The sequence below is a fragment of the Barbus barbus genome (assembly GCF_936440315.1).
Source record: "Barbus barbus genome assembly, chromosome: 10".
NCBI classification, from domain to species: domain Eukaryota; kingdom Metazoa; phylum Chordata; class Actinopteri; order Cypriniformes; family Cyprinidae; genus Barbus; species Barbus barbus.
The window spans coordinates 25,000,271-25,027,412 of record NC_136738.1 but is presented as its reverse complement, the minus strand read 5'-3'; the positions used below and the strand labels follow the sequence as shown (position 1 = coordinate 25,027,412).

Sequence of the window (27,142 nt, the reverse complement as noted above, 5' to 3'; positions counted from 1 at the left end):
ACTTTTATATGATTAGTTTTAATCACACTAGTAGGGTTTATTTTTTATTAAATAAGTATAATATATATATTATTGTTTTGCTTTGAAAATAGTTCTATGTAGCTTTAATTAATTTTTATTTGAGTTTTAGTCATTTTAGTACTTCTACGTTTTTCAGTTAGTTGCAAAGGCAACGTTGCTCATTTTTGCTAAGCTTTTTTAAGTTTATGCTTTTTGTTTAATATGTATATTGCATTTTATTTCAGCAGTTTTTGTTTAGTTATAACAACACTGGAAGGGTCTATGAGTACTTTCTTACAAATTCTCATGTAAGTTCACCACACAAAGTGATAAATGTGCTCCAGTACATATCAGCGCACTGCACCAAAGTCCCTGTAAAACTCCCCCTGCTGGTAGAAGTAAATCACTGAGCCTCTCACTGGAGCTATAAATAATGATCTCCATTCTCAGAGTTCACAACAAAAGAGAATTGGAGAGAAAGAGAGGCCTATCGAGCTCTCAGAACAGCGCAAATCAATACAGTGGCTATGCGTCACACACCAGCTCTATTCACTTACTCTGCAGCAAAACACAGAGTTCTGACAGCTCTAGCGAGAGGGAGGTTTCTGATAATGCTCCAAAACCTAGAGAACTGTCTACCAGCATTTTAAGGCATCATAGGCTGTTGCAAAATATCTTGTTTTTGTCAAAATCTAAGGCATATGTATCTAACGTGGCATAGAGAATTCCAAAATGTACTGCAGCGAACCTAGCAGATCCTTCTTGATTAGGATGCTTTACAAAAAGGCAGCTCAAAAAGACTTCAAACTAATGTTGTGAGGAGTGTTCTGACTTTTAAGAGGTGCAGTACCAGGGTGAAAGTCATTGAGCTAGACGAAGGAAAGCAAGTGGGATAATATCTTCCCTATCTCATGGACAGGCAGTAACCTTGACCCCTACTTATAGCCAATTAGCCTTTCTCCAATGAGTGAGGGCTGCTTGTGAGATGGCCTAATCAGCTTACTGCTGAAAGAGATCAAAGACTACACACACACAAGGACTGTGCACACACACACACACACACAGGATCAATGCAATAGGATTTTGAGCTGTCAAAGCTTGACACACAGACTGGGAAGAATCAAGTAGTTTACAGTTTTCTCCACTTTGCCTCCAACAGGCTGTTTTCTTGCGAATGCATTTTTCAGGAGCAGATGCGGTGCATTAGTGCCCCTCTGTGGTTCATTGAAATATTGCATACATTTACTTGTGCTTCTTAAAGAAACAATCTGGGTTCAGCATCAATTAATATAAATTTATATGTGTTGCACTTTTTCCCCCAAAGTGGTAGACAGCTTTTAAGATGTTAACTTATTTTATTCCTCCATTGACAATGAGATGTATTTAATCTGAAATATTTAATCTCAATGACTCCATTGTGCTCATAAAATGTGATAAAGAAAGACTGTTAACTTCTAAGTGTGCAGAAGTCTAAATCAATTTAATGCAGTGTGAGGTAAATTTACACACCTTTCCAACACAGTGCTTTTCCCACAGTGCTGGATAAATTATAGTGAAAGATGAGATTTACAGTAAAATAGTAAAATCATAAATCATTTGTTCTGTTTTTTCAAAAATGTGAACACAAAGCAATAGACTGTACTTATATTGAAATAAATAACAAAATAGGTTGCATAAATAATGCAATGCTTTAGAGTTGATACTTTTAAGGGGCTGGCTTAAAACATTTAATAAATTATACTGTGGAAAAGACAGTATGATACGGTATAAACTGTTTAAAATGTAAAAATAATTTATAACAAAATCTTTTCCAAAGGGGAAAAAAAACTCAATGAGACTGAGGAAACAATGAGAAAAATATCTGTTACAACATTGTGTCATAACTTTGTAAATTCTGAAAGAATGATTTTTACAACAGAGTAGAACCATGATGGCTGATATTCTGCCTCAGTATGATGTCATTTCCTGGTCCACCTCAGATGGTGTCCTCTGGCGCTCTGGAAGTCTGTAATCAGCACAGGATAATCAGTCAAACCAATGACATGCAAGAAAAACATTTATTTTTCTCCACTGCATTTCAACACAATGTAATCTAACTTTAACTGTAATTATGCATTTTAGTGTAAAAAGTCCAAAAACCGACTCTGATTCTAAATGTGACTCCAATCTGAAATGACTTACATTATCGTTTAAAGGTTTGGGGTGGATAGGACTTTTTAATGTTTTTAAAAGATGCTCTCATGCACACCAAGGAAGTGTTTAAAATAACTGGGCTCAAAAGATCAGAATTTATTTGTAAATTTAAATGAATGCATCCTCCTGAATAAAATTACACTTTTTTTAACACTCAGGGCAGTGACTGTAGTATGTGCATGTTATTCCTAGTGTGTCCAACAGAGAGAGATTTGGCACTTTAGGGACTTGTCTAGCCTTATTAAGGTCTATTAGAAATATCCAGATGAATCAAGCCCCAACAAGAAAAGGATGGTGAAGTAATATGACAGTGATTTGAAACGCTTGATTAGGAAGCAAATATACATCTTACTTTGAGCCTTTCTCACCGCTCAATCTCGCATTCTTTCCTCATAAAAGGGAGGATATAAGACACAAGCAAAGGAAATAAGGACGTACAATTAAAGATCACTCTTATTTTCATCACCCCTCAAAGTTTCCTCATCTTCATCAGTTAGGGGGAACGTACGTCTCTTCCATGGTTGCACTGGCTACATAAGAGAGAAACAAATGAATACAAGCTTGAGAGAAAGATTTGATTTTCACTACTAAGCAAGTTTTACCTCTTTTTCATCCACACTGGCTTCTGATGAATCTTCAGAAGTACTGAAGGTCCAGGTGAAGGGAACAGGAGAATGTACAGGTGGGTGACAGAGAGCAGGATGGTCTAACACAGATGCAGAAGAACAGCTTTTCCTGGATGACCTGTGGTGGGGGGGGGGGTATCTGATCATATGTACTGAAGAATATTTGTGCAATAAGATAGCTTTACACACAGAACAAAATACACAGACCTGATCCTGTGTCTTCTGTCTTGATCCCAGCAGGACCAGCGGAGTTTCTCTCTACGCTCATAATTCTGGTGCCTCTGAAAGAAATCTTCATCTTCTATTGCTTCTGACTGAGAAAAATAAAGCCCATCATTCCACAACACCCTGTCATTGCTTCACCATTTTTTTATTCAGTTTATAATTACAAGAATGTAAAAAAGCAAACCAACCATCCCTTCCTCCTGCTCATCTTCCTCTCTTTTCAATAAAGGCAAAATATCCACCTTTCGCCAGCTGACGCGAGTAAAAACAATGGAACACAGGAAAGAAAGAAAATTAAACATGAATTCATCCACATCTTTATGCGTCAGCCAATTTACTAAATGTGACTCACTGACAATCTATCAAGAACTCTATGGGTAGGCGGTAGGAGCAAAAGCTTACATCACAGTATTGATATATATCATTAAATAATTATTTTTCTCTGGCAATTTAATACAAAAATGGTTTGAATATAAAGCCTACTTTTAGATAATCAAATGAATTAAATCATTCACAAATGAAATGTTTTTTTTAACTAAACCAAAAGATGATTATTAACAGTTTTTCTCGATCGCTAACACACTAGAACTGATTCATTTGGCCCAATTTTCCAAACCATTCATACAGTTCTCGAAACAAAGACACGTTTCTCAAAACTTTTAACACATTTCACCTGTTTGCACACACGTTCCAATTTTCTGCAAAACTCTACACAAGAACGCCATAATTTTGCACAGGTTTAACCATGTTCTCATTCAGAAAACACAGACACACAATATAATTAACTTGAGCATCAAAAAATGAACTCAAACAGCACAAATGTATCCCTGTGTGAACATTCAGTAGCAAAATTGATGACACACAGGTCAGAATCTCAGGATGATATGAACAAGAGCACAGGTGATTATTTGTTTTGGGAAATGAATCCTGGTAGTGGGAGACAAAGGGGGAATGAAGGGGATGAAATACAAAGCCCTATAGTCAACTATACTGACCATGAGGGAAAATGGCCTACAGGCTCATCTACAAGGTTTCAATACTACTTACACATACAGTATAATTACAGTACATAGAAGCAGTACTTCAGATGAGAGAACTTTCCTTATTCTATGTACAGTAAAAACAGTAGCACATGCTGTACACCCTCAATCTTTGCAGTTGAATTGATTTGTAGCCAAGTAGTCCTTACATTTACTGTATTTGTGCAGAACTGAGAGACGACTGTCCAGGAGAGGCAGAGAAGTCTTTTTTCAGAAGACTAAGAAACTGCTATAACAAATAAGGACACTACCAATACTGTAATGCAATTTAGCTGAGGATGCTGAATGAATGAATTTATTTATTTACTTACAGTAACTGACAGTATACTACTCCAGTGTGTGTTTACTGTATATTGAGTTGTTTGGTCTTTGAACTTTTCTAGTGGTTTTCATCTACTGTAAGATATCTTTACAGTTGTGTAATGAAAGTAAACTTTTCTTAAAGTTTATTGCTGAATTTTACCGTATCTGCACCCCTTTATTTATGTTGTATACTGTAACAGACATTGACTAGAAAAAGGATTCCCATTTCCCAAAAGGTGGTTTTTGTAACTCTTTTGAATTGATCTCACTAGTGTTCTCTAGACAGGAAAGTAGTATTTGACAGGTTTGTGTGTCATCTGAGGCCAAAGTTTGAGTCTGAAAAATAGGACATGTTTTTGACTAAACTATTTGATTTTGACCTGGAAGTTTGAAGTTTGCACAATTTGGTGTGCAATTTTGAGATTGTGTTTATAGTTGTGAGAAAATGGTGAATTGTTTCATGAATTGTGTGTTAGAAATCAAGAAAAACTGTAATCATCATAACAATTTCATGATAAATCTAATAATATAAAGGGAGTTAAACAGTAAAACTAACATCATATTAGCACTCAGATACGCTACCATTCAAAAGTTTCGGGTCAGAAATTATTTTAAAGAAATTAATACTTTTAATCATCAAGGATGCATTAATTTGATCAAAACTGACAGCAAAGACATTTATAATCTACAAAAGATTTATATTTCAAATAAATATTGTTCTTTAATGTTCTATTCATCAAAGAATCCTGAAAAATAATGTATTAAAAAAAATTATATTAACATTGATATTAATAAGAAATGTTTCTTTTGCCCCAAAATCAGCATATTAGAATGATTTCTGCAAGATTCATTTTTGCCATCACAGAAATAAATTGCAAAATAAATTAAAATGGAAAAAAATGAATATTTAATTTTTTTACCAAATAAATGTAGCCTTGATAAGCATAGGAGAATTCTTTTTAAAATACATTAAAAATCTTACCAACCCCAAACTTTTTTTTTCTTAAGGTGAAAAAAAAAATATATATACAGGTCCTTTTCAAAAAATTAGCATATTGTGATAAAGTTCATTATTTTCTGTAATGTACTGATAAACATTAGACTTTCATATATTTTAGATTCATTACAACACAACTGAAGTAGTTCAAGCCTTTTATTGTTTTAATATTGATGATTTTGGCATACAGCTCATGAAAACCCAAAATTCCTATCTCAAAAAATTAGCATATCATGAAAAGGTTCTCTAAACGAGCTATTAACCTAATCATCTGAATCAACTAATTAACTCTAAACACCTGCAAAAGATTCCTGAGGCTTTTAAAAACTCCCAGCCTGGTTCATTACTCAAAACCGCAATCATGGGTAAGACTGCCGACCTGACTGCTGTCCAGAAGGCCATCATTGACACCCTCAAGCAAGAGGGTAAGACACAGAAAGAAATTTCTGAACGAATAGGCTGTTCCCAGAGTGCTGTATCAAGGAACCTCAGTGGGAAGTCTGTGGGAAGGAAAAAGTGTGGCAGAAAACGCAGCACAACGAGAAGAGGTGACCGGACCCTGAGGAAGATTGTGGAGAAGGACCGATTCCAGACCTTGGTGGACCTGCGGAAGCAGTGGACTGAGTCTGGAGTAGAAACATCCAGAGCCACCGTGTACAGGCGTGTGCAGGAAATGGGCTACAGGTGCCGCATTCCCCAGGTCAAGCCACTTTTGAACCAGAAACAGCGGCAGAAGCGCCTGACCTGGGCTACAGAGAAGCAGCACTGGACTGTTGCTCAGTGGTCCAAAGTACTTTTTTCGGATGAAAGCAAATTTTGCATGTCATTCGGAAATCAAGGTGCCAGAGTCTGGAGGAAGACTGGGGAGAGGGAAATGCCAAAATGCCTGAAGTCCAGTGTCAAGTACCCACAGTCAGTTATGGTCTGGGGTGCCATGTCAGCTGCTGGTGTTGGTCCACTGTGTTTTATCAAGGGCAGGGTCAATGCAGCTAGCTATCAGGAGATTTTGGAGCACTTCATGCTTCCATCTGCTGAAAAGCTTTATGGAGATGAAGATTTCATTTTTCAGCACGACCTGGCACCTGCTCACAGTGCCAAAACCACTGGTAAATGGTTTACTGACCATGGTATTACTGTGCTCAATTGGCCTGCCAACTCTCCTGACCTGAACCCCATAGAGAATCTGTGGGATATTGTGAAGAGAAAGTTGAGAGACGCAAGACCCGACACTCTGGATGAGCTTAAGGCCGCTATCGAAGCATCCTGGGCCTCCATAACACCTCAGCAGTGCCACAGGCTGATTGCCTCCATGCCACGCCGCATTGAAGCAGTCATTTCTGCAAAAGGATTCCCGACCAAGTATTGAGTGCATAACTGAACATAATTATTTGAAGGTTGACTTTTTTTGTATTAAAAACACTTTTCTTTTATTGGTCGGATGAAATATGCTAATTTTTTGAGATAGGAATTTTGGGTTTTCATGAGCTGTATGCCAAAATCATCAATATTAAAACAATAAAAGGCTTGAACTACTTCAGTTGTGTTGTAATGAATCTAAAATATATGAAAGTCTAATGTTTATCAGTACATTACAGAAAATAATGAACTTGATCACAATATGCTAATTTTTTGAAAAGGACCTGTATATATATACACTGCCCTCCAAAAGTTTGGAAACACTCCTGGCAAAGTGTGGTTTTGGACGATATCAGCATAAATCCTTATCAGTGACCCAAAGCACACTTCCAAGCTGTGCAAATCCTATTTGGAGAGGAAACAGTCAGCTGGCATCATGTCTGTCATGGAATGGCCTCCCCAGTCACCTGACCTCAAACCAATTGAGCTACTATGGGAGGAACTGGACCGTGATGTCTTTAAAAAGTGTCCAACCAGTGTGAATCATCTTTGGGTAATCCTTCAGGAGGCTTGGAGTAATATATCAAGTCAATGTTTGAATAAACTGACAGCTCGGATGCCCAGATTATGCAGAGCTGTAATAGCTGCTAATGGTGGATGTTTTGATGAATCAAAAATGTTTTTTCTATGTATAAACTGTTTATGTAATAAAATATGTTTTCGTAGTTTGTGTTGTCCCTTATCAGTGCAAAATTATCACAAATTAAAAAGGATTCATGCCAATATTGTCCAAACCCCCACTTTTCTAGGGCGTTTCCCAACTTTTGGAGGGCAGTGTAAATTACTGACTTTGTGGAAAGTTAAAGAAAAAGAAGACAAGAGAAGGGAGGAAGAGATGAAGATAAATTATGGTAATAAAAGTAATCTATATAAGCTAAAACCCATGTATTTCAAATTATATAAAGGGGCACAGCATGTTCGTAATGGGTTTATCATGATTTATAAGGAGGAATCAGCTGTCCTATTTAATTACCAACCCACACTTTTGAACAGTAGTGTAGATCTCCTGCAATAACGGGCACCTATGTCTCTCCGATGTCAAAACAATTGTTTTGTGCAAAATCAATCAATCAATACCTGGGGGTCAAAATGTTCTTATACTGAAGTCTTTCCACTTTCACTGATGCGAACAGAGACATAGGAACAACAATGTCATCAATGCTGAAAATAGTCTCCGAGTTTCTCCTGCGTGATGAGAACTACAGCATGAAGAAGGACAGTATATGATTATCTTTCTCAAAATATTAACCTTCAAGTAGACAAACAATCCCTTCAAAGAAGGGAACATTTATCTAAGTTTGGATTAGCGCAAATTGAAATATACAGTATCAAGAGGTTTGATCAAAGGGCAGACCTGTGAGTTTCTCTGTTGTGTGGGGGTATAGTAAGAGATGGTCACATCCTCTGAAGATTCCTCCACCTGACTGTCATCACTCTGGCAGACTAGATCAGACTTGGGGGTAATACTGGAGATATCTAGAACAAAGCAGTATTACTACCTTAAACATCTTTGATGCATATAAGTCAAACACCAAGGGGAATTAAACACCCATACCCATTGTCCTCTCAGGGCAGTGCCGCCTCTTCTTGCCTTCCCTGTAATCTTGACTGTGGTGGTCTCGGGTGCGTGCCCATCGTATAGGTGTGCTCTCCCTTCTGTGCCTCTTCAAATGCCTCCCGTTTTTTGGCTGATGACTGCAATCTACAATCATTAATCAGAGAACATAAAGACATATTCCTACTTATCAGAACAGGTATATTCATAAGAACACAGAGAATATTCATTCAAGATCACATCCAAAAAAGAAAGTGCATAAAAATGATATTTTACATCCAGGTTAAAACCAAACAAAAGAAATAAGAAATTTTATTTAGCCTATAGAAAATGTATAAAGCCATACATATACATTTTTAACAGAGTTATATATAATTATATATATATATATATATATATATATATATATATATAATTTATTTTTTAGGTTTGGTTTGCGTGGACTTAGCAATCATTTGAAACTGTATTAACAATATTAATAAAGAGAGGAGATGGAAATCCTAAGGGGGCTGTAAGACTACAATATATTTTGGCTATAAATAATTTGACCCCACTGAAAGGTCACTAGTGTGTGTGTTTGAGTGTGTGTAGGTGTGTGCAATGCCTTCAGGCTGGATTTGTGAGTTACTGTGATTTGTGAGTCTGTGTTGATCTCCACTCATGGTCTGGAAGCTGCAGGACTGTGGATAGACCGCCTGAGCCACAGAGATAAACACAGACAATACACCACAAGACTATGACTAAACCCACCCTGCAGCCTACACACACCTTAGATCATCCCACACACTGGACTCCAGAAGAACTGACATTAAAAGATCATACACATCCAGCTGATGTAATGAAAACAGGAATGGAGGACGCATGAGGTGATTGCGAAGAAAATATTCCTGGCATTCGTTTTCCATTCAGTGCTTTTCTAGTTATTTTTTTGTAGTTGGTTCACTTACTCCTGGGGTGCCGCAAAGCGCTGACAGAAAATCAACTAAACAGCATGAGGTGTGTGTTTTTACTTTAGAAGCCTGTACACACTTCCATTCCAGTGCAATCACTCACTCGCCCTGACAATCTCTCTCTGTTAAGAATAGCATTGCTGTTTCTGGATCATTAGCCCCCCTAGTCAGACAATAACCAGCAGAGCAGAGAAGAGTGCCAGACCATTAATGATTAGAGCGGATGAGTCAGAGTCCAGTGCCAGGGCAGCTCACTTCAACCCCAGCATTGCATTGAAACTGTAGAGCAGCTATTGACTTCAACATGACCTTCAGATCTGCACTGAACATGGGCATCACTGTGTATTAAAAAATACTGAGGACAGTAGTGCCTAAATGATTTTAGACAAACACGCCGGTTGTGATGTTACAACATGGAAATCAAATATTTGAAAATACATTTTTTAAGTCTCTTATACTCACCAAGGCTGCATTAATTTGCAAAAATAGAGCAAAAACAGTAATATTGTGAAATATTATTACAATTTAAAATAACTGTTTTCCATTTTAATATTTTATCATGTAATTTATTCATTTATTTTTTATTATTACTCCAGTCTTTAATGTCACATAAAATCATTCTGAATCACTTCTGAAATCATTTTAATATGCTGATTTGATGCTCAAGAAACATTATTATTATTATTATCAATGCTGAAATCAGTTGTGCTGCTTAACATTTTTGTGGAACAGTATTTTTTTCTGGATTCTTTGATTAATAGAAAGTTCAAGAGAACAGCATTTAATTAAATATATTTTTACATGTTTACTAAGTGAATAAATTATATAAGTTATATAAGTTAATAAAATATTTGTTTAAATAATAAAGATGTAGTTCATAAATGAAATCTTTAATCTAATAGTAATTTGACTAATGCCTGATAATTGTGTGTGCTGTGTATTATTATTAAACTGTCTCATTCTTAGCTATCAAAATGCAAATAGCAAACTACTGAAAAAAAGAGTTTCTTTGTTTCACACATTGTGTTGATGCCCATTTAGAAATTCCCAAATCAGATACTTATGTAGATCCATTTCAGTTAGGATGCTGCCTAAGAAGCAGACAAAGAAGAAAACTTGGCAAGAACACATTTATACAAAGCATACACACCTGCATAAGGTACAGTACATGTGTTCGTGCATCACACACAAATGCCATGAGATGACTTACGAAATAAAGAGCGGGAGACTCTGTCTCTGGAGCTGAGACAGTGATGGGGAGTGGTGCGCTCAGTTTTCAGGAGGAGAGATCGCGGAAACAAACTTTCCTCAAAGTGAGAATTTTGCAGATGGAAGGATGATGGAATTTCTGATGAACAGAACAGACAAAGACAAACCTCACTTATATAACACAAACAAAAGAAAAACAATAGAAAAACAAAAGTTCACTATGTTGATATAAGGCTATGGTTATAAATACCTTGTCAAAATGTCAAAACACTGTCAATTGTAAAAAAAATTCTGGATGTTGCATTTGAGTCATATTAAAGTATGAACTCAATGCTGAGGTTTCATACTGATGACAACCAAGGGTAATTTGATATACCTTCACCACATTCCTGCTGCTACACGCAATCAGTAAAACAGCAGGACCGGCACAATGTTGACATTCTGATGGAGTAACTGTCTGATAGATGAGTGATTAATGGATTGTTGTAGTATTAATCATTAAAATCATAACATCCATTTACCTCAGCAAGAGTATGAACACTATTCTACTGCTTAAATAAGCTCTTCTCCAAAACCTAGTGAGCTGTCTACATAGGTAGCATTTCAAGGCATCTAAAAGAGCATCACACACATCGTTTGAGGAGAAGGTAATCTACAAAGCATTGTGACAGGCACAATAAAAATAAAATCCATCCAACATGGTGGACGGAGGAGGAAAAATACCAATTTTAAACAAAAAGCATTCATCTCTCTCTACCTGAGGAAAGTGATAGAACAGGATGCACTTTGCCATCTGTTCTGTCTTTTCTGTGGAGACAAGCAGGAGATGCAGGATCACAGGATGCACAACTGGGACAAAAGGAAGGGAATGACTCCAGGACCTGTGGAGAGAGAGAGAAAGAAGTAGTGGATTTAACCAAAACAGGGAGGTTTTGAGAAGTTATGGGCAAATGGGAAGAACACAACTCTTGCAAAGCATAATTACTAAACAAATGTCTCTTTCTGATGCTAAAGGCCTGATCTGCTTCTAGAATCCAGTTCTGATTTGTCTAACTGAGCATTAAAACAAATAAAAAGGGGTGGATATAAACAACCAAGTTAATAAACGCCAAATCTATGACACATAGTGCTCTGGAGAACCATTACGACATAAGCAATGCATGAAAAGGAAAATCATAGCAGCCAAAATCAGACAGCGATAAGAATCATAAACAAGGTTAAAGGAAGTGCACCAGGCACCAGCTGGAAAACAGACTCAGAGCATAGTGTGAGTCATGGTGTAATGTGAAGAGGGCTGGCACACACACAAATAACTGCTTTATTAAAGGACCAGTTCTGTACTCTGTACTATTCTGTCATAATTTACTCATCCTCATGTTGTTCAAAACCTATTTGATTTATTTTGCTAGGCTACAAGCATCTGCTTTGACTAATACGATTCAATATGATTTACATAAAAAAATAAAAAATAATAATAAATAGAATAAAAGTAGTTAAAAATTATAACATTTTCCACACTATTTTTCAGTAAATGAAGGAAAAGTGGTAAAATAATCACTATAATATTTACTTGATATTTGATTTAGTTTGCAATGGTTCTTAAATTTACCTCATCAGCAAAATCAATGCAAATTTGGTTAGCAAATTTTAAAAATGCTGCTTCTAGGTTCAGACTAAAGTATACAGTATCTGAGTTACAGGTCCAGGCAGCCCATAGAGGACACAGCAATTATAAGATTATCATCATTTATGAAAGCGCAGCTGGCCTGAGCACAGCATGTTAGCAGTTTCCAAGGGACAGAAAAGGATAGAACAAAAGCTAGGTTCTTCTTTTTGAGCTCCACTGTTGGGGAAAACACACACATATATTTAGTGTAAATGTTGGACACAGCACACAGCATTATAATTCCCACTAGTTCAGACATTATCACATACAGCTGTGTTTTGCCTTTTTTACTTAAGCACATTAAAGCTATTATGTCAAGCATTTGTGAGACTGTAGTAAGTACGCTATCGTTCAAAAGTGTGGGGTCCGTAAGTATTAGGTAATTAATAATTTCAGCAAGGATGTACTAAATTGATTGAAATTTCTTGCTAAATGTTGTTTTTTGAACTTTCTATTCATCAACAAATCCTGAAGAAAATTATTGTTTCCACAAAAATATTAAGCGGCACAACTGTTGTCAACATTGAAGGATCATGTGAAGACTAGAGTAATGGCTGCTTAAAATTCAGCTTTGCATCACAGGAACAAATTAAATTTTAAAACATATTAACAGAGAAAATAGTTATTTTACATTGTAATAATATTACACATTATTACTGTTTTTTACTGTTACTTGAGCAAAGAAATGCAGCCTTGGTGAGCATTAAAGACTTCTTTCAAAAACATTAATCATACCAACCCCATATCTTTGAACAGTACTGCATGCTATGCTATGCCGACTCATTAAAAGTTGACACTTGAAGAATTTGGCTTTAAAATGCCAACCTGTTCTCTATGAGACAACGGATCCATGATGAAAAGTCTAGGCTTGTGATAGGTCAGAAGGGGTCGCGTCCGGGCTGACACACATGTGACGTCCACCTGAGGGAGGTACTGTCGTTTGTGACATGTTCGTTTCCTCTTCTGCCTAGCCTTGTGCAAACACTGAGGTCCACTGGGAACAAAGACACCCGTTTGTGTCATGTGGCTGCAAAAGTAGGGATAAAATCTTCATAAATCTGATCATATGCTAAATAAAGAGCAAGTTTCATTGGTTCTCAGACTCATCTTCCTTCTAATTCTTCAGTGTCTTTCTCACTTTTTCAGTTTTCCGCTGGGCTGAATGATTCATACTGACATTCACATAAGATTTACATAAATTTACACAATTATGTATCAGAATGAGGGTGCTTGTACAGTGCTGCAATGAATATGAAATGCATGAATGAAATCAAGACACACTGCTTCCCCTCAGGTGTCTCTGGAGCTTACGTATGACTAAGTAAAATGATCTATACTGCGTCAAAAGCAAAAACGTGACAAGTCTTTTTCTCTAATGTGAATATCCTTTTAACAATCTACGTACGTACTTTCTTGAACAAGTAAAAATCCAACAACCAGTGCTTCAAAAACATAAATTAATCTAAATTTCCATGATGAATGACCCTGTGAGATATTTATTTGAGGTTCATTTTAGCCTGTTGATGAGCTTGTAGGTGCTTGTTTGCCTCTCACCCACTGTAAGCTGTTTTCTGTTGACCTCTCCAGCGATTGCAGGGACCTTTAGACGTAGGTGATGAGGAAGGAGAGGCACACAAAGACGGCATCAGGCTGTTTACAATCTGAGTCAGCTGGGCACTCTAAACACACACACAAACATGAATTGAGTGGGGTTGATTTAATCAGTTTAAATGAACAAATTACATAATTATCTGTCATTTTTGTCTTGTCTTTTCTATGTTTTTGCCTATGTGCCTGTGGTTTTAGATTCACCTGTCTCTCAATGTTCCTCAAAAGGCGTGTAGGGCTGCTGGGTTCCATCTCTAGATCAGAGTGCAGATCTTGCATGTTCCCAGCTGTAAATGAAAGATCCATAGTCTCTGTCCACAAGGTGTGTTGAATCTGCCTGTCCGTCAGGGGCTGAGACTCCGCCAAAATCACATGACCCTAGAGGACATGTTAGAGACACATATTTAAAAAATTAAAAACTGTTTGCATTTAAAAACACTCAAGGTGCCACTGAGAACTTAATTGAGATCACTTTTAAAATTCCCGTTTAATGATTCAATTTGAATTTAATCTGATTTGAAGTAACAAATAGATTCAGAATTGCAAATATAAATTTCATTATAATTTTTCAGTATATATTACATTTCAAAATGTTTAATAAAACATTTTCATTACTTAAAATAAAAAAGATAAATACAGGTGCATCTCAATAAATTAGAATGTCGTGAAAGTGTCAATTTTTTTCTTGTAACTTATTTCAAAAAGTGAAACTCATATATTTTAGATTCATTGCAAGTAAAGTAAAACATTTCAAAAGTTTTTTTGTTTTAATTTTGATGATTAGAGTTTACAGCTCATGAAAGTCAAAAATCAGTATCTCAAAATATTAGAATATATTTACATTTGAGTTTCAACTAATGACCATCTCTACAGTATAAATTCTGGGTATCTCTTGTTCTTTGAAACCACAATAATGGAGAAGACTGCTGACTTGGCAATGATCCAGAAGATGAACATTGACGCCCTCCACAAAGAGGGTAAGTCACAGAGGGTCATTACTGAAAGGTGTGGCTGTTTACAGAGTGCTGTATCAAAGCACATTAAATGCAAAGTTGACTGGAAGGAAGAATTTGGGTAGGAAAAGGTGCACAAGCAACAGGGATGACTGCAAGCTTGAGAATACTGTCAAGCAAGGCTGATTCAAACACTTGTGAGAGCTTCACAAGGAGTGGACTGAAGCTGGAGTCAGTGTATCAAGAGTCACCACGCTCGGACGTCTTCAGGAAAAGGGCTACCAAGCCACTTCTGAACCAGAGACAACGTCAGAAGTGTCTCACTTGGGCTGTGCAGAAAAGAACTGGACTGTTGCTCAGTGGTCCAAAGTCCTCTTTTCAGATGAAAGTAAATCTTGCATTTCATTTGGAAATCAAGGTCCCAGAGTCTGGAGGAAGAGTGGAGAGGCACAGAATTCATGCTGCTTGAAGTCCAGTGTGAAGTTTCCACAGTCAGTGATGATTTGGGCTGCCAAGTCATCTGCTGGTATTGGTCCACAGTTTTTTCTGAAGTCCACAGTCAATGCAGCCATCAACCAGGAAATTTTAGAGCACTTCATGCTTCCTTCTGCTGACAAGTTTTATGGAGATGCTGATTTCATTTTCCAGCAAGACTTGGCACCTGCCCACACTGCCAAAGGTACCAAAAGCTGGTTCAATGACGATGGTGTTACTGTGCTTGATTGGCCAGCAAACTCGCCTGACCTGAACCTGACAGCTACACATTCACCTCAAAACATTAGATTCATCGTGCTGGAGCTGTGCCGGAGCACATCCCACACAAGGAAGATAATTCCGCAAGCAGCTGCAATTCCAGGTTTTCAAACAGAGATGGTGACAAAGACGCAAAACTTACAGACTGCAGCTGTAATTCATTTAAAAAATGTGGTGGCAGTTTGATGTGCTTAATGCAAGAATTAAAATATTTACTTTTTTAATCATTCCACATATTAGTCAAGAATATAGTAAGTCAAACTTTATGATGTCTTTGTTTATGTTTTGGGACAACATTTATATTTTGACTGGACTAATGAAATTCATCTGGTGTGTCACTGTTAATAATTTGCAATTCATTCATTTCTTTTTCAGTTTCCAATTCCCCATCCTCTGGACATTGCTAATTCAATTTAAATTCTCACATGAATTGAAAGAGGGCCAATTCTTAAATTCTGAATTTTGCCCCACAGTGCTAACAGCATGGCCAAATTTCCCTCCTAATCTATAGATGCTGTATAATTTCTTTACCTTATTAGAAAGAATCTGCTGCCCGAGTTTTCCAAGCTGCTGAATCTGAGAGTCCAGCTCAGACAGTCTCATCTGCAGCCATGTCCAGCGACTGCAGAGTTCAGCTCTGTCCTTCAGCCATCTCCACTCACAGACACGACAACTACCCTCCCACAAAGACAGGGACAGAAAAAGTTAGAAAAGGTCATTCAGCTGAGATTTTAAACAAAGTGACTTACAGTACATTCCTCCAGGTTTGGGAAACCAGTGTATGAAACTGATTGTTTGCTTGCTCATTAACCTGTGATTCTAGGATGTTTCATTTTTAAACCCAAAATTTGCAATCACAGAGGCAACAGAAGAGGACCTAAACGTACAGATATTTACCAGTCTGTCTTCCTCTCTGCAGACATACAGATTAGTGCAGACACTCACACACACACACTGGCAAATTCCAGGAATATCTATAAAGCAGTGAACCCATACAAATATACTGGGAAGAATGAGATTTCCTGCTGGGGCAAGTCTTCATGATCTCTATATAAACAAACACTTTACCTCTCTAGCCAGCCTACTTTCTCTCTCTCTCTTCTCACATATTCACAGAGCATAGCCCTGCTTCAACAAAACAAACGGCAGTCAGAGAACAAGTGAGCAACCAAATCATTCCAGAATTGAAAATATGAGACCACAGATGGCTTTGTTGCTTTTTATTTAATGCCTCAAGGGTGTCCAAACCAAATAATATCACTACATAAACTCTTTATTACATTGCGTATATTTCAGAGCCAACTCAGCAGACACTGGATCTCTGCAAGCTTTGGCCCTAGTTTTTTCCGAAATAAGTGACCACAACTTAACCACTTCAAAATATGAACATCTGTGAAAAGAAAGAGGGTACTGACGTCAAACGTGCTGCTCTTGACTGGCTGAGAGCCTAATCTCAGTCCACAAAAGAGCCCTTAAGCAATTCTGTGGCCAAAGCCAGATAACTCATTTATAACCTTACAGCAATGTTCTCATATCTAGCTTATCCAGAGAATACAAAGCAATGGCCACTGGCTTGAAACTCTGATGAGAGATGGTAATTGAGATTTAGGGATGTAACGATTACCGGTTTGACGATAAATCATGATAAAATTCCCCGCGGTTAGTATTACCGTTTCATATTTTAATTATCATTAAAACCGTATTCGATTACCGTGATTTAAACAACTCGCGATAAATAAATACTGTCCAGCATAAAGCAGAGTTTTCAGTAACAGTCTCACGTGCGCACAGCAGCAGAGTAGTTTCGTTCTGAGTGAAAATAGGGCGGAAAAGCTGGGAGGTTTTAAAAGAGTGCTAAGGGAATTATACAAATTAATATATCAATGAATTAATCATATGAATGTACCTCTGAAGGATCTGACTGTCTTCAGAAACAATTCGATGGCATTTTGTTTTCATCTTAGCTCCATGTAATACCTAAAGGAAGTGTTCGCGGAGTTCACAGGAATCAGCTGTAATTCAGCTTTTCCGTATAAAGCGCCACCTGCTGCCAGAGAGTGGATTTACAGACACTTATTTACATTCAGCCTGTGTGCAGTTTCTGTCTGGCCAAAAAATTGACCAAATTTGCATGACCTGCTGTAAATTTTAACCGGTTGATGAAAAACAAACTTATGTACATTTAAACAATTCAGATATGCTATATAGGATTATTTATGGAGCAGATAAAATACATATAATCATTTATTAATTATCATTTTAATTTAACCCTTTTCTTTAAAGGCTGAAATGTGTGGTCTACCTTTATGTTAAACTTTTTCAAAGCTTTATTTGAACATTTACATTATTTATTTGAACATGCTATTAAACTGGTGTCAGTCAAATTGTCATTTAAAATCCAGACCTCATTGGTAATGTTATTGTTTTAGTGATTATGCAAACAAAAAGTCATTTTATTTGCTGTTTGTTGATTTTTAAGTATGAAACTTGGTGAAGTGATTTATGTTTCGGTACTTTTTGAACATCTCCAGCACATTTTAACAATACCGTGATAATACTGATAACCGTGATAATTTTGGTCACTATAATCGTGATTAGAAATTTTCAAACCGTTACATCCCTATTGAGATTGCTGGGACATATGGAAAAGTCACTGAAACTATTTTGTCGTGGCCTGAGGAGAGGCAGAACCAACAACCACAGCTGGCTGCTACTAAAGGGCGTTCACTTTTACAGCAATTTGCAGTAACAAAGTAATTGGAAGTCATTAATTTTTAATGACAGTTGTTGATTTGAAGCAACTTGAGTCCAATGGGATAAAGTTTAACATAGTTTAAATTTATGCATGTCAGGGTTATTATATTTAACTAAAACTAAAATTAAAACCATAAAGCATGTTTGTTACTTAAAAGATATATTCCTTTCAAAGATTGAGACTAGATGTTCTCGCATCTGCACATATGCTGCGATCTTACAGTGTAAGTGCAGAGTGGGCGAGCAAATCACAGAGAGGGACATGAAAGCTCTGATCTACGGGTTGGTGAAGGGAGGCCTGATCTCTGTTTATTTACTCATCCCAGGGAAAGGCGAGTGCAGCTGTCTGTTTCAGTGTGGCTCCACAGAAACAGGATCGGAGGAAGAGCCAGCTGCACATGAACACACCAGATAAAAAATCTTCAACATGGGGGAGAAATATGGTGAGAATTTCTCAACAGCTGTGTACTGAACAGAGTGCCTCTGTTTCTGTGAGCAAGGATTCTAAAGAAACATGTAACACTGCCAGAGCCAAATGCTTCCTCTCCTCCAACTTCTATTGGACTGTTTGTTTTCCCAAACTTGTTGTTATACTCCCTCTCTTCTTGCCAAAGACTCACGGCCAGCCTGTCATTAAAAGTTCTTTACTGCTTGGCAACTTCTAGGTAAAGATTAATTCTACCTTTCAATTAACCTATTTCAAGATCTCATCCAATGTTATTTTTTGTATTTATTTTGAAGCTAGAGACTGAGTATTATATGTTTTGTTTATAACCACCAATCATTGTGACTTGCACAGTCATACTATCAATTCTCAGTTTTGGCTACAATATATCATATGGATTCCGAATACTTCCCCTTTTGTGGTATTTTTGTCCTATGCATGAGCTGTTATTTTTGTCAATTTGAACTAAGCTGTGAAGATGAACATTTTCCCTATTGTGTTCTACCAAAAAAAAAAAAAAAGCATAGAGGTTTAAAATGACACAAGATTAACCACAGTAAATAATGCTAAAGTTTTCATTTCTGCCCAACCCATTCTGTTAATGTCTTTCATTAAGGTCTATTTCTTTCCATGTGTCTTCTTGATTAGAAGGTCAACATTAATTAAGAAGACTATTCAACATCACATCATACTCACTGTGATTCCACTGAGCTCCCTTTGGCATCTTCATGGTCCCACTCCTCATCTGAGCTGCTCACGGTGACATCTGAGTCCAGATCCTCCAGCACTCCCTGCAGAACAGCATGACCATTGTGTGCTAAATTCTGCAAATCTCTGGATTTCAGAGGTTGCCCATGGGCTTGAGGGTACTGGAGGTTTCTTATAAGAGCCTGCTCTACTGCCTGCATCTCTACAGCATTAAAAGTCTCAAAAAGAGGCTCTGATGTCAACTTAGGGGAAAGGCGTGCTTCAAGAAGTTTCTTCTTCAAACCATCCAGTTGGTGGCTATAGTGTCTAGAAGCATGTTCACCAAGCATCGTCAAAACCCTCTGTTGTAAATGACTGGCTCGATTTGCCAACGAAACGTGCTGGGAGAGATGCCACAATGACTGAATCATCAGCCCTTCCTTCAGTTCCTCCATAGTCCTAACCAATGTTTGGTTTAAAGCATTGTTCTTCCAGCTGCAATGTGGTGCTTGCTCTAAGGAAAGTGATTTGGTGCCAACTTGGCGATCGCTGGTAGAACAACCATGTCGTGTGAGGTTGTGACTGGGATCTACCACATCTTGTCCACTGTCTTCAAGTGTGGGCATGAAACACATTTGTGGAGCACCTGCAGGAGTACCCGGTGAGTTTCTGTTCAAGGAGAGGAGGGTGAGTAGTGGCTCTGGGCTTGACAGCAGAAAGGCTTTGGAACGTGAATCCTGGAACAAAGGCGATAGCAGCATCTCTGGGAACTGAGGAGAACTTTTAGAGGACAGGAGATCCAGATGGACCATGGATGGGAGGTTCTGCCAAATCATCTGTCCAAAACTATTATCCACATCCAAACCTAGTGCAACACCGCTGCAGTCCATATTTCCACTCAAAGCAGAGAGTGAAATCTGGATTTAATTAGTTTTGATTTGCTGTGTGGATAAGAGATGGACTCATTCCCTATCCCCCGTCCTGGGAGTGATGGATATGACCTCAGATCATCACTTGAAACTGTGACTCCAGCGACAGATCTGTTCAAAGAGACGCAACTATAACAGATGCGATAGGATTGTGTGAAAGTGAATAATGTTTTTGACAGACTCTAACTTTATCAATAACAATCGTAATTTAAGATGACCTGTCTAATCATATTAGAAACCTGTTAACAACTGAAAATATTTGTAAACAGAAAGACTACTAATATTTTTCGCTCAAGCGATAAGCGTAACGTTATGAAAATAACGGCAGAATTGGAAAAAATAACGTCATCGTCTCACCTTTAACAGCCGCTCATTTCAGCAAACAAAAATTCAGAGTCCAGAAATAGGCGATCATCAATAAATGATCCATAGATGTAATCCTGCAAGTGATTAAAATACTGATGTGTCAGGTTTATGAGCAGATATCGACTGATCCTGTCCGATTTTCTTACACACCGATTACCGGAGAACAGAGCTAGCGCGCGCGAGAGAGAGAGAGAGCGAGAGCGAGAGCGCGCGCGAGAGAGAGAGAGAGAGAGAGAGAGAGAGAGAGAGAGAGAGCGCGTGCGCGCCGCGAGTGAGTGTTTATGTACCCTGTTGGTTACTTTTATTGGACTCAGCTACAAATACCTACATTAAAATTGATAATATAGTTTTCAATCTAATATTTATAATTTTAAAAAATTATACGATAAATAACTATAAATAATAAACTATATTTTGTTTACCATCTTTATTTTGATCTTTAGTTTCACTTTTCTTTTGTATTAATATTTACTTATCCAGACATTTCGCCATTGGTCGTTTGTTGTAACCAGTAGCCTTTCTTTCTTTATTGCTTGCTTGCAGTCATGAAAACCGAGAGGGTATCAAGCATATCAGCCATGAGATATTTGGCATATTTGTGGCAGTTTTTAACTGTCAGGTGAAAATATCCTTACACATATTTCCAGTGCACACATTACTGTTGATTAATGATAGCAGACTTTATGATTTCTAAAGGAAATAAACCAGGTTTGTGCTGTGCAGTTTCTGGTGATGTCCCAGCCCTGGATCTCAAACATTGTTCTTCCAGGGTGGCTAAAGAAGGAGGGTTTTCCTGAGAGCTGCTCTCAATGTTTGTTTTGCTTTCTTCTCGCTCAGTGCTTGCATAGACTTGAAATGCATGTCACAAACTAAGAATAAATACATTACACACAGTAACCCTGAATAGAGTATAACGTAACAGTAAGCAATGTCTGAATTTCTATGGTCTGCTTGCATTGTGTAGTTTATATTTCTGAATAATCACAACAGAAATTAAAATCAAAACTATTTAAAGCAAAACTAAATAAATACATTTTAAAAATGAAAACATGATTCAATATTCAGTCTACAATAAATGTATTTATGGCATTTACCCTTTTGCATAAAGAGGAAAAGTGAGTGTGTGGTTTGCAAATGTCAATAGAATTACATATCCATTCAAATATCTGCAAATAATCTTGAGTTACATCATTTCAACCACAAGCCATTTTAGATATTGTCACTGAGTCAGAAAGGACTTTATGTGCATGAAAACATCCACATTTCAGAACATTTTAGACTGATTTAGTGCTGCCCCAACATCGCTTCAATTTAAATCATGCCTATAGATCCATCTGCTGCAGAAGTGAGATAACTTAAACTGAATGATTTCCAGGTTTGTAGTTTTCTGCTAATATTTTTAGCCATTAGGCGGAATTTTGACTGACCAATGCCTAAAAGGATGGTTGCCCCAAGAGTACAGTGCCATGACAGTGCAAATAAAATGTCCGCTCCGATCCAAAAAACAGCAAAATATGCAAAGAGCTTTTCTGTCATGAGCCACCTTGAAGCAAGAAAGTAGAGGACACTCTGTATAATGCCCAAGATTGTCACTTTCATCTGCTACTTTTTAATAATAAAAATAATACAGTAGACAAAAAACTAATTCACCAGAATAATGGCAATCGAAAACAAGCTAAATTTACTACGGCAAATGCCACCATGCTCATGTTAACAGTGATGGAAACCATTTTTCCACTGGCCACTAAGAGGAAGAAGTTTATTATGGGCAATGAAGGTATGAAGGCTTCAGTCCCTAAAATAAATATATATTTTTAATGGGGGGAAATTACAATATATCTGAAACAGCTGCCACTGACAAAAGTACGGTGATGCGCCTACAAACACACACACCACACTGAATTTTAAATTGTTCATAGAATTCTAGAATTCACTGAATTGAATAGTTCTATTTTAATTTATATTACATACCTGTTCTAAATTCAATGTAAGCACTATGCTTTGGCAATACATTGTAACAACTGTCATGCCAGTAAAGCATATATCGAATTGAATTGAACTGAATTGAGAGAGAGAGCGAGCGAGAGAGAGAGAAAGAGAGTAAAAGAGTAAGTGTGCATGAGTAGTGTTTATGCACTCTGTTAGTTTTTGTGATTGCAGTCATGAAAACAAACTGAGATAGCATCAAGCAGCCTAGACATGCCATGAGATATTTGTGGCAAAGTTTTTAACAGTCAAGTGAAAATATACTTATACTTAGAACCCGAATTCCGGAAATGCTGGGACAATTTTTTAATTTGAATAAAATGAAAACTAAAAGAATTTCAAATTACATTAACCAATATTTTATTCACAATAGAACACAGATAACATAACAAATGTTTAAACTGATAAATTTTACAAATTTATGCACAAAATGAGCTCATTTCAAATTTGATGCCTGCTACAGGTCTCAAAATAGTTGGGACGGGGGCATGTTTAACATAGTGTAGCATCTCCTCTTTTCAAAAAAGTTTGTAGACGTCTGGCAATGGAGGTTATGAGTTTCTGGAGTTTTGGTGTTGGAATTTGGTCTCATTTTTGCCTGATATAGCTGCTGAAGAGTTTGTGGTTGTCTTTGACATATTTTTCGTTTAATGATGCGCTAAATGTTCTCTATAGGTGAAAGATCTGGACTGCAGGCAGGCCAGTTCAGCACCCAGACTCTTCTACTACAAAGCCATGCTGTTGTAATAGCTGCAGTATGTGGTTTTGCATTGTCCTGCTGAAATACACAAGGCCTTCCCTGAAATAGATGTTGTCTGGAGGGGAGCATATGTTGCACTAAAACCTTTATATACCTTTCAGCATTCATAGTGCCTTACAAAACATGCAAGCTGCCCATACTGTATGCACTTATGCACCCCCATACCATCAGAGATGAGGGCTTTTGAACTGAACGCTGAAAACATGCTGGAAGGTCTCCCTCCTCTTTAGCCCAGAGGACACGGCGACCTTGATTTCCAACAAGAATGACAAATTTGGGCTCGTCGGACCATAGAACACTTTTCCACTTTTAAACAGTCCATTTTAAATGAGCCTTGGCCCACAGGACACGACGGTGCTTCTGAACCATGTTCACATATGGCTTCCTTTTTCCATGATAGAGCTTTAGTTGGCATCTGCAGATGGCACGGTGGATTGTGTTTACCAACAGTGGTTTCTGAAAGTATTCCTGGGTCCATTTAGTAATGTCAATGACAGAATGATGCAGATGAGTGATGCAGCGTCGTCTGAGGGCCCGAAGGCCATGGGCATCCAACAAAGCTCTTGGCCTTGTCCCTTACGCACAGAGATTCCTCCGGTTTCTCTGAATCTTTTGATGATGTTATGCACTGTAGATGATGAGATTTGCAAAGCCTTTGCAATTTGATGTTGAGGAACGTTGCACCTTTTATAGCTAATCATGTTACAGACCTGCTGTCAATTAATTTAATTAGTTGCTAGATGTTCTCCCAGCTGAATCTTTTCAAAATATCTTGCTTTTTCAGCCCTTTGTTGTCCCCGTGCCAATTGTTTTTAGACATGTAGCAGGCATCAAATTTGAAATGAGCTCATTTAGTGGATAAGTGTAAAATTTCTCCATTTAAACATTTGTTATGTTCTCTATATTCTATTGTGAATAAAATATTGGCTCATGTGATTTGAAAGTGTTTTAGTTTTCATTTTATTCAAATTTTAAAAAGTCCAAACATTTAGAATTCGGGTAGCATTACATACAGTATGCACATAAGGTATGCTATTGATTAATAGACTGTAATGTGAAATAAAAAGACAGAGGGTTTTCCTGGGAGCTGCTCTCAATGTTTGTTTTGCTTTCTTCTTGCTCAGTGCTTGCATAGACTTGAAATGCAGGTAAGCACTTCAAGCGCTTCAGCTGCTCTGAACATAAATTGGTTGTAATATGCATTCAGTCCACCAGGTGGGACTAGAACAACAGAATTAAGAGCTGAAACAACAAGGGCATGTCACGAATAAGTAATGATCTCATTTTTATGCACATATATTTCTAAAAGAGTGCCAAAATTCACATAACACATGAAACAATAACTAAAGATTAGAACAAAAACAAAACAATTAAATAAATAAATACAGAAATATTTTCTTCTTTCATATGAAAACTTCTGGCAATGTCAGAATGACATTAGGCTATAGAAAAGCTAAGTATGTGAATATCTGAATTATTGATTAAGCACACTGAATAAATAAGTAAGCAATGTCTGATTTTTACAGTTCGTTTGCATTAGAGTCTGTTTAGTATATTTCTGAATAACCATGAAAATTCAATTTTTAAAAAAAAATATTTGAAGAAAAATCAATCAATCAATAATCAACCCTTTGACATACAAAGTGAATTTATGGTTTGCAAATATCAACATTTCTTTGAGGGTACAATGATCCATGCAAATTTCTGCAAATTATGTTTTATATTATTAACAGGTCTAACCTAAAAGTGACAATTTCAGCCACAAGCTATTTTCAGTATTTACTCAGGCTTTAGACACACACACACACACACACACATACACACAAAAAAAAATTGATTGAACTATAAATTACTTAATGCGCATGAAAACATTTAACATCCACCCATAATTCAGGACATTTTTAGACTGATTTAGTTTGAGTGCTGTCCCAACAATGCTTCCCTTTAAATCACAACTATAAAAAAGCGCTGGCAGAAGTGACATAACCTAAATTGACTGATTAGGGAAGAGGACATTTCAGGGTTTGTAGTTGTCTGCCAATATTTTTAGCCATTAGGCAGAAGATTGCCTGACCAACACCTAAAATGATGGTTGTTCCAAGAGAGTACAGTGGCATGACAGTGCAAATCCAATGCCCATGCTGATCCATAAAACCAGCAAAATACGCAAGGAAGAAAGTACGCTGAAGCGAGAAAGTAGAGGACACTGTATAATGCCCAAGATTGTCACTTTCATCTGCTGCTTTTTACTAAGAGCAGAGAAAGAGCTGCCGTTTTCCTCCATTCTCTTAATGTGATTACGCAAGTCGCACTGATTGATGCCAGCATAATGCCCAGACAAAGCAAAAAATAGCAACATCTAAATCAATCTATGATAATATGTAGATTCCTAAATCTGCTGTTTCACTGGTGATGTTCACATGACCTCTGGTTGACTTTAAGTTCATTGCAAAAATTTCCCAGATAGCGCGTACAAGGAATTCAGACAGAAAGAAGAGTCTGTTGACAAGTAATGCCAAGTACACAAAGAGTCTGATGTGCTTCTTCATCCAGATCAAATAAGGCCGCTGTACAGGATCAATTTGGAAGTAGGAACACACATTCAGAGCAAGGGAGGCTGTAAAACCAGTCCACATGGCAAAGAGAATACCGGCCGCTGAAAGAATATGAATCCATGGAGCTGGATCAACAAAGTCGAAAAAACTAATAAAAAGTATAAAATGTTAGGAATAAGATTGCATCCAATAAGTGACCACAGCAAAACATTAAGCAGCGGTTTTATGCTGTTTACTGGTCCTTTCAGAGAAATAATCATACAGTAAGCGAAAAAAAATATCCATCAGAATAGTGGCAACAGAAATAGACACATTTACTATGGCAAATGCAGATGTTGACAATAAACAAAAACATTTTTTCCACTGGCCACTAAGAGGAAGATATTTATTATATATACACAGGTGGTATGAAGGCTCCACCCCTAATTTAAATACATTTAGAATGAGGGAAAATGACATCTGCAAAAACTATGTAAAATCTGAGTAATGAAACATGACATTTGGATTAAGCTATACAGAGAACAAAAATATAAAAATGCATTAAGTTCTGCAGCCTACATTTCAATGCACAAAATACTGTAGAACTTTATTTGAAATGGACATTTCTATCAGAATCATTTCCACTTTTTTAATTACGTAATGTGTAATGTCAAACTGATGTTCATGGTTATAAATGCATTTACTCTCGTCCATGGATGACTTCCATCCATCTGCATTTATTTGCATTTCGAAAACCAGAGAGCACCACATGACAATGCACACTGGTACACAAATGGTTCCAAAATTGTAATTTACTGTCACTCTGTCTTATGTACTTACCCTCGTGTCGTTCCAAAACGTATGACTTCCTTTCTTTCATGGAAAATTGATTTTAATAGAATACACTAGTCAAACATAAAAATGAGGTGGCATAGGTCATTGTACGACTCGTTCACAATATTCAAAGTCAAGTGTGCTCCTCCTCCTGCTGTGCTCTCAAATCAGATTTGGCGCCATTAGACGCACCACGCGCGAGAAGCAGCAAGTACACCCGGCTGCAGCCTGCAGATCGAGGCGGGGCTGCACCTGGGGCGGGGCTGCACGTGTCGCCCCGCCCACAATGCTTCTCATTGGTTAGTGGCAAAGTAATGACGTCGACGCCGCGGTAAACAGGAAATGCGGTTGAA

General features: G+C 37.3%; 1 protein-coding gene across 3 annotated transcripts; it reads right to left on the bottom strand.

The window, feature by feature from the left end:
- Positions 1 to 219: 219 nt before the first annotated feature.
- On the bottom strand, positions 220 to 26,953 carry LOC306876344 (KAT8 regulatory NSL complex subunit 1-like protein). 3 transcript variants are annotated; one of them, XM_079427435.1, is made up of 16 exons: positions 20,667 to 20,918; positions 19,390 to 20,420; positions 16,026 to 16,167; positions 13,993 to 14,166; positions 13,735 to 13,859; positions 13,006 to 13,207; positions 11,272 to 11,395; positions 10,516 to 10,653; positions 8,356 to 8,502; positions 8,155 to 8,276; positions 7,878 to 7,999; positions 3,233 to 3,296; positions 3,027 to 3,133; positions 2,796 to 2,937; positions 2,632 to 2,723; positions 220 to 2,005 (listed from the first exon to the last, which is right to left on the bottom strand). In XM_079427435.1, exons 2-15 carry the CDS (start codon positions 20,268 to 20,270, stop codon positions 2,634 to 2,636), a joined length of 2,580 nt encoding a protein of 859 aa, XP_079283561.1. In that variant the 5' UTR covers positions 20,271 to 20,420; positions 20,667 to 20,918; the 3' UTR covers positions 220 to 2,005; positions 2,632 to 2,633. The 3 variants fall into 3 exon arrangements, with proteins under 3 accessions (XP_079283561.1, XP_079283562.1, XP_079283563.1); XM_079427436.1 differs by lacking the exon at positions 20,667 to 20,918 and adding an exon at positions 26,796 to 26,953 and having other exon boundaries at positions 1,340 to 2,005; XM_079427437.1 differs by having other exon boundaries at positions 1,340 to 2,005; positions 19,390 to 20,438; positions 20,667 to 20,889.
- Positions 26,954 to 27,142: the final 189 nt, after the last annotated feature.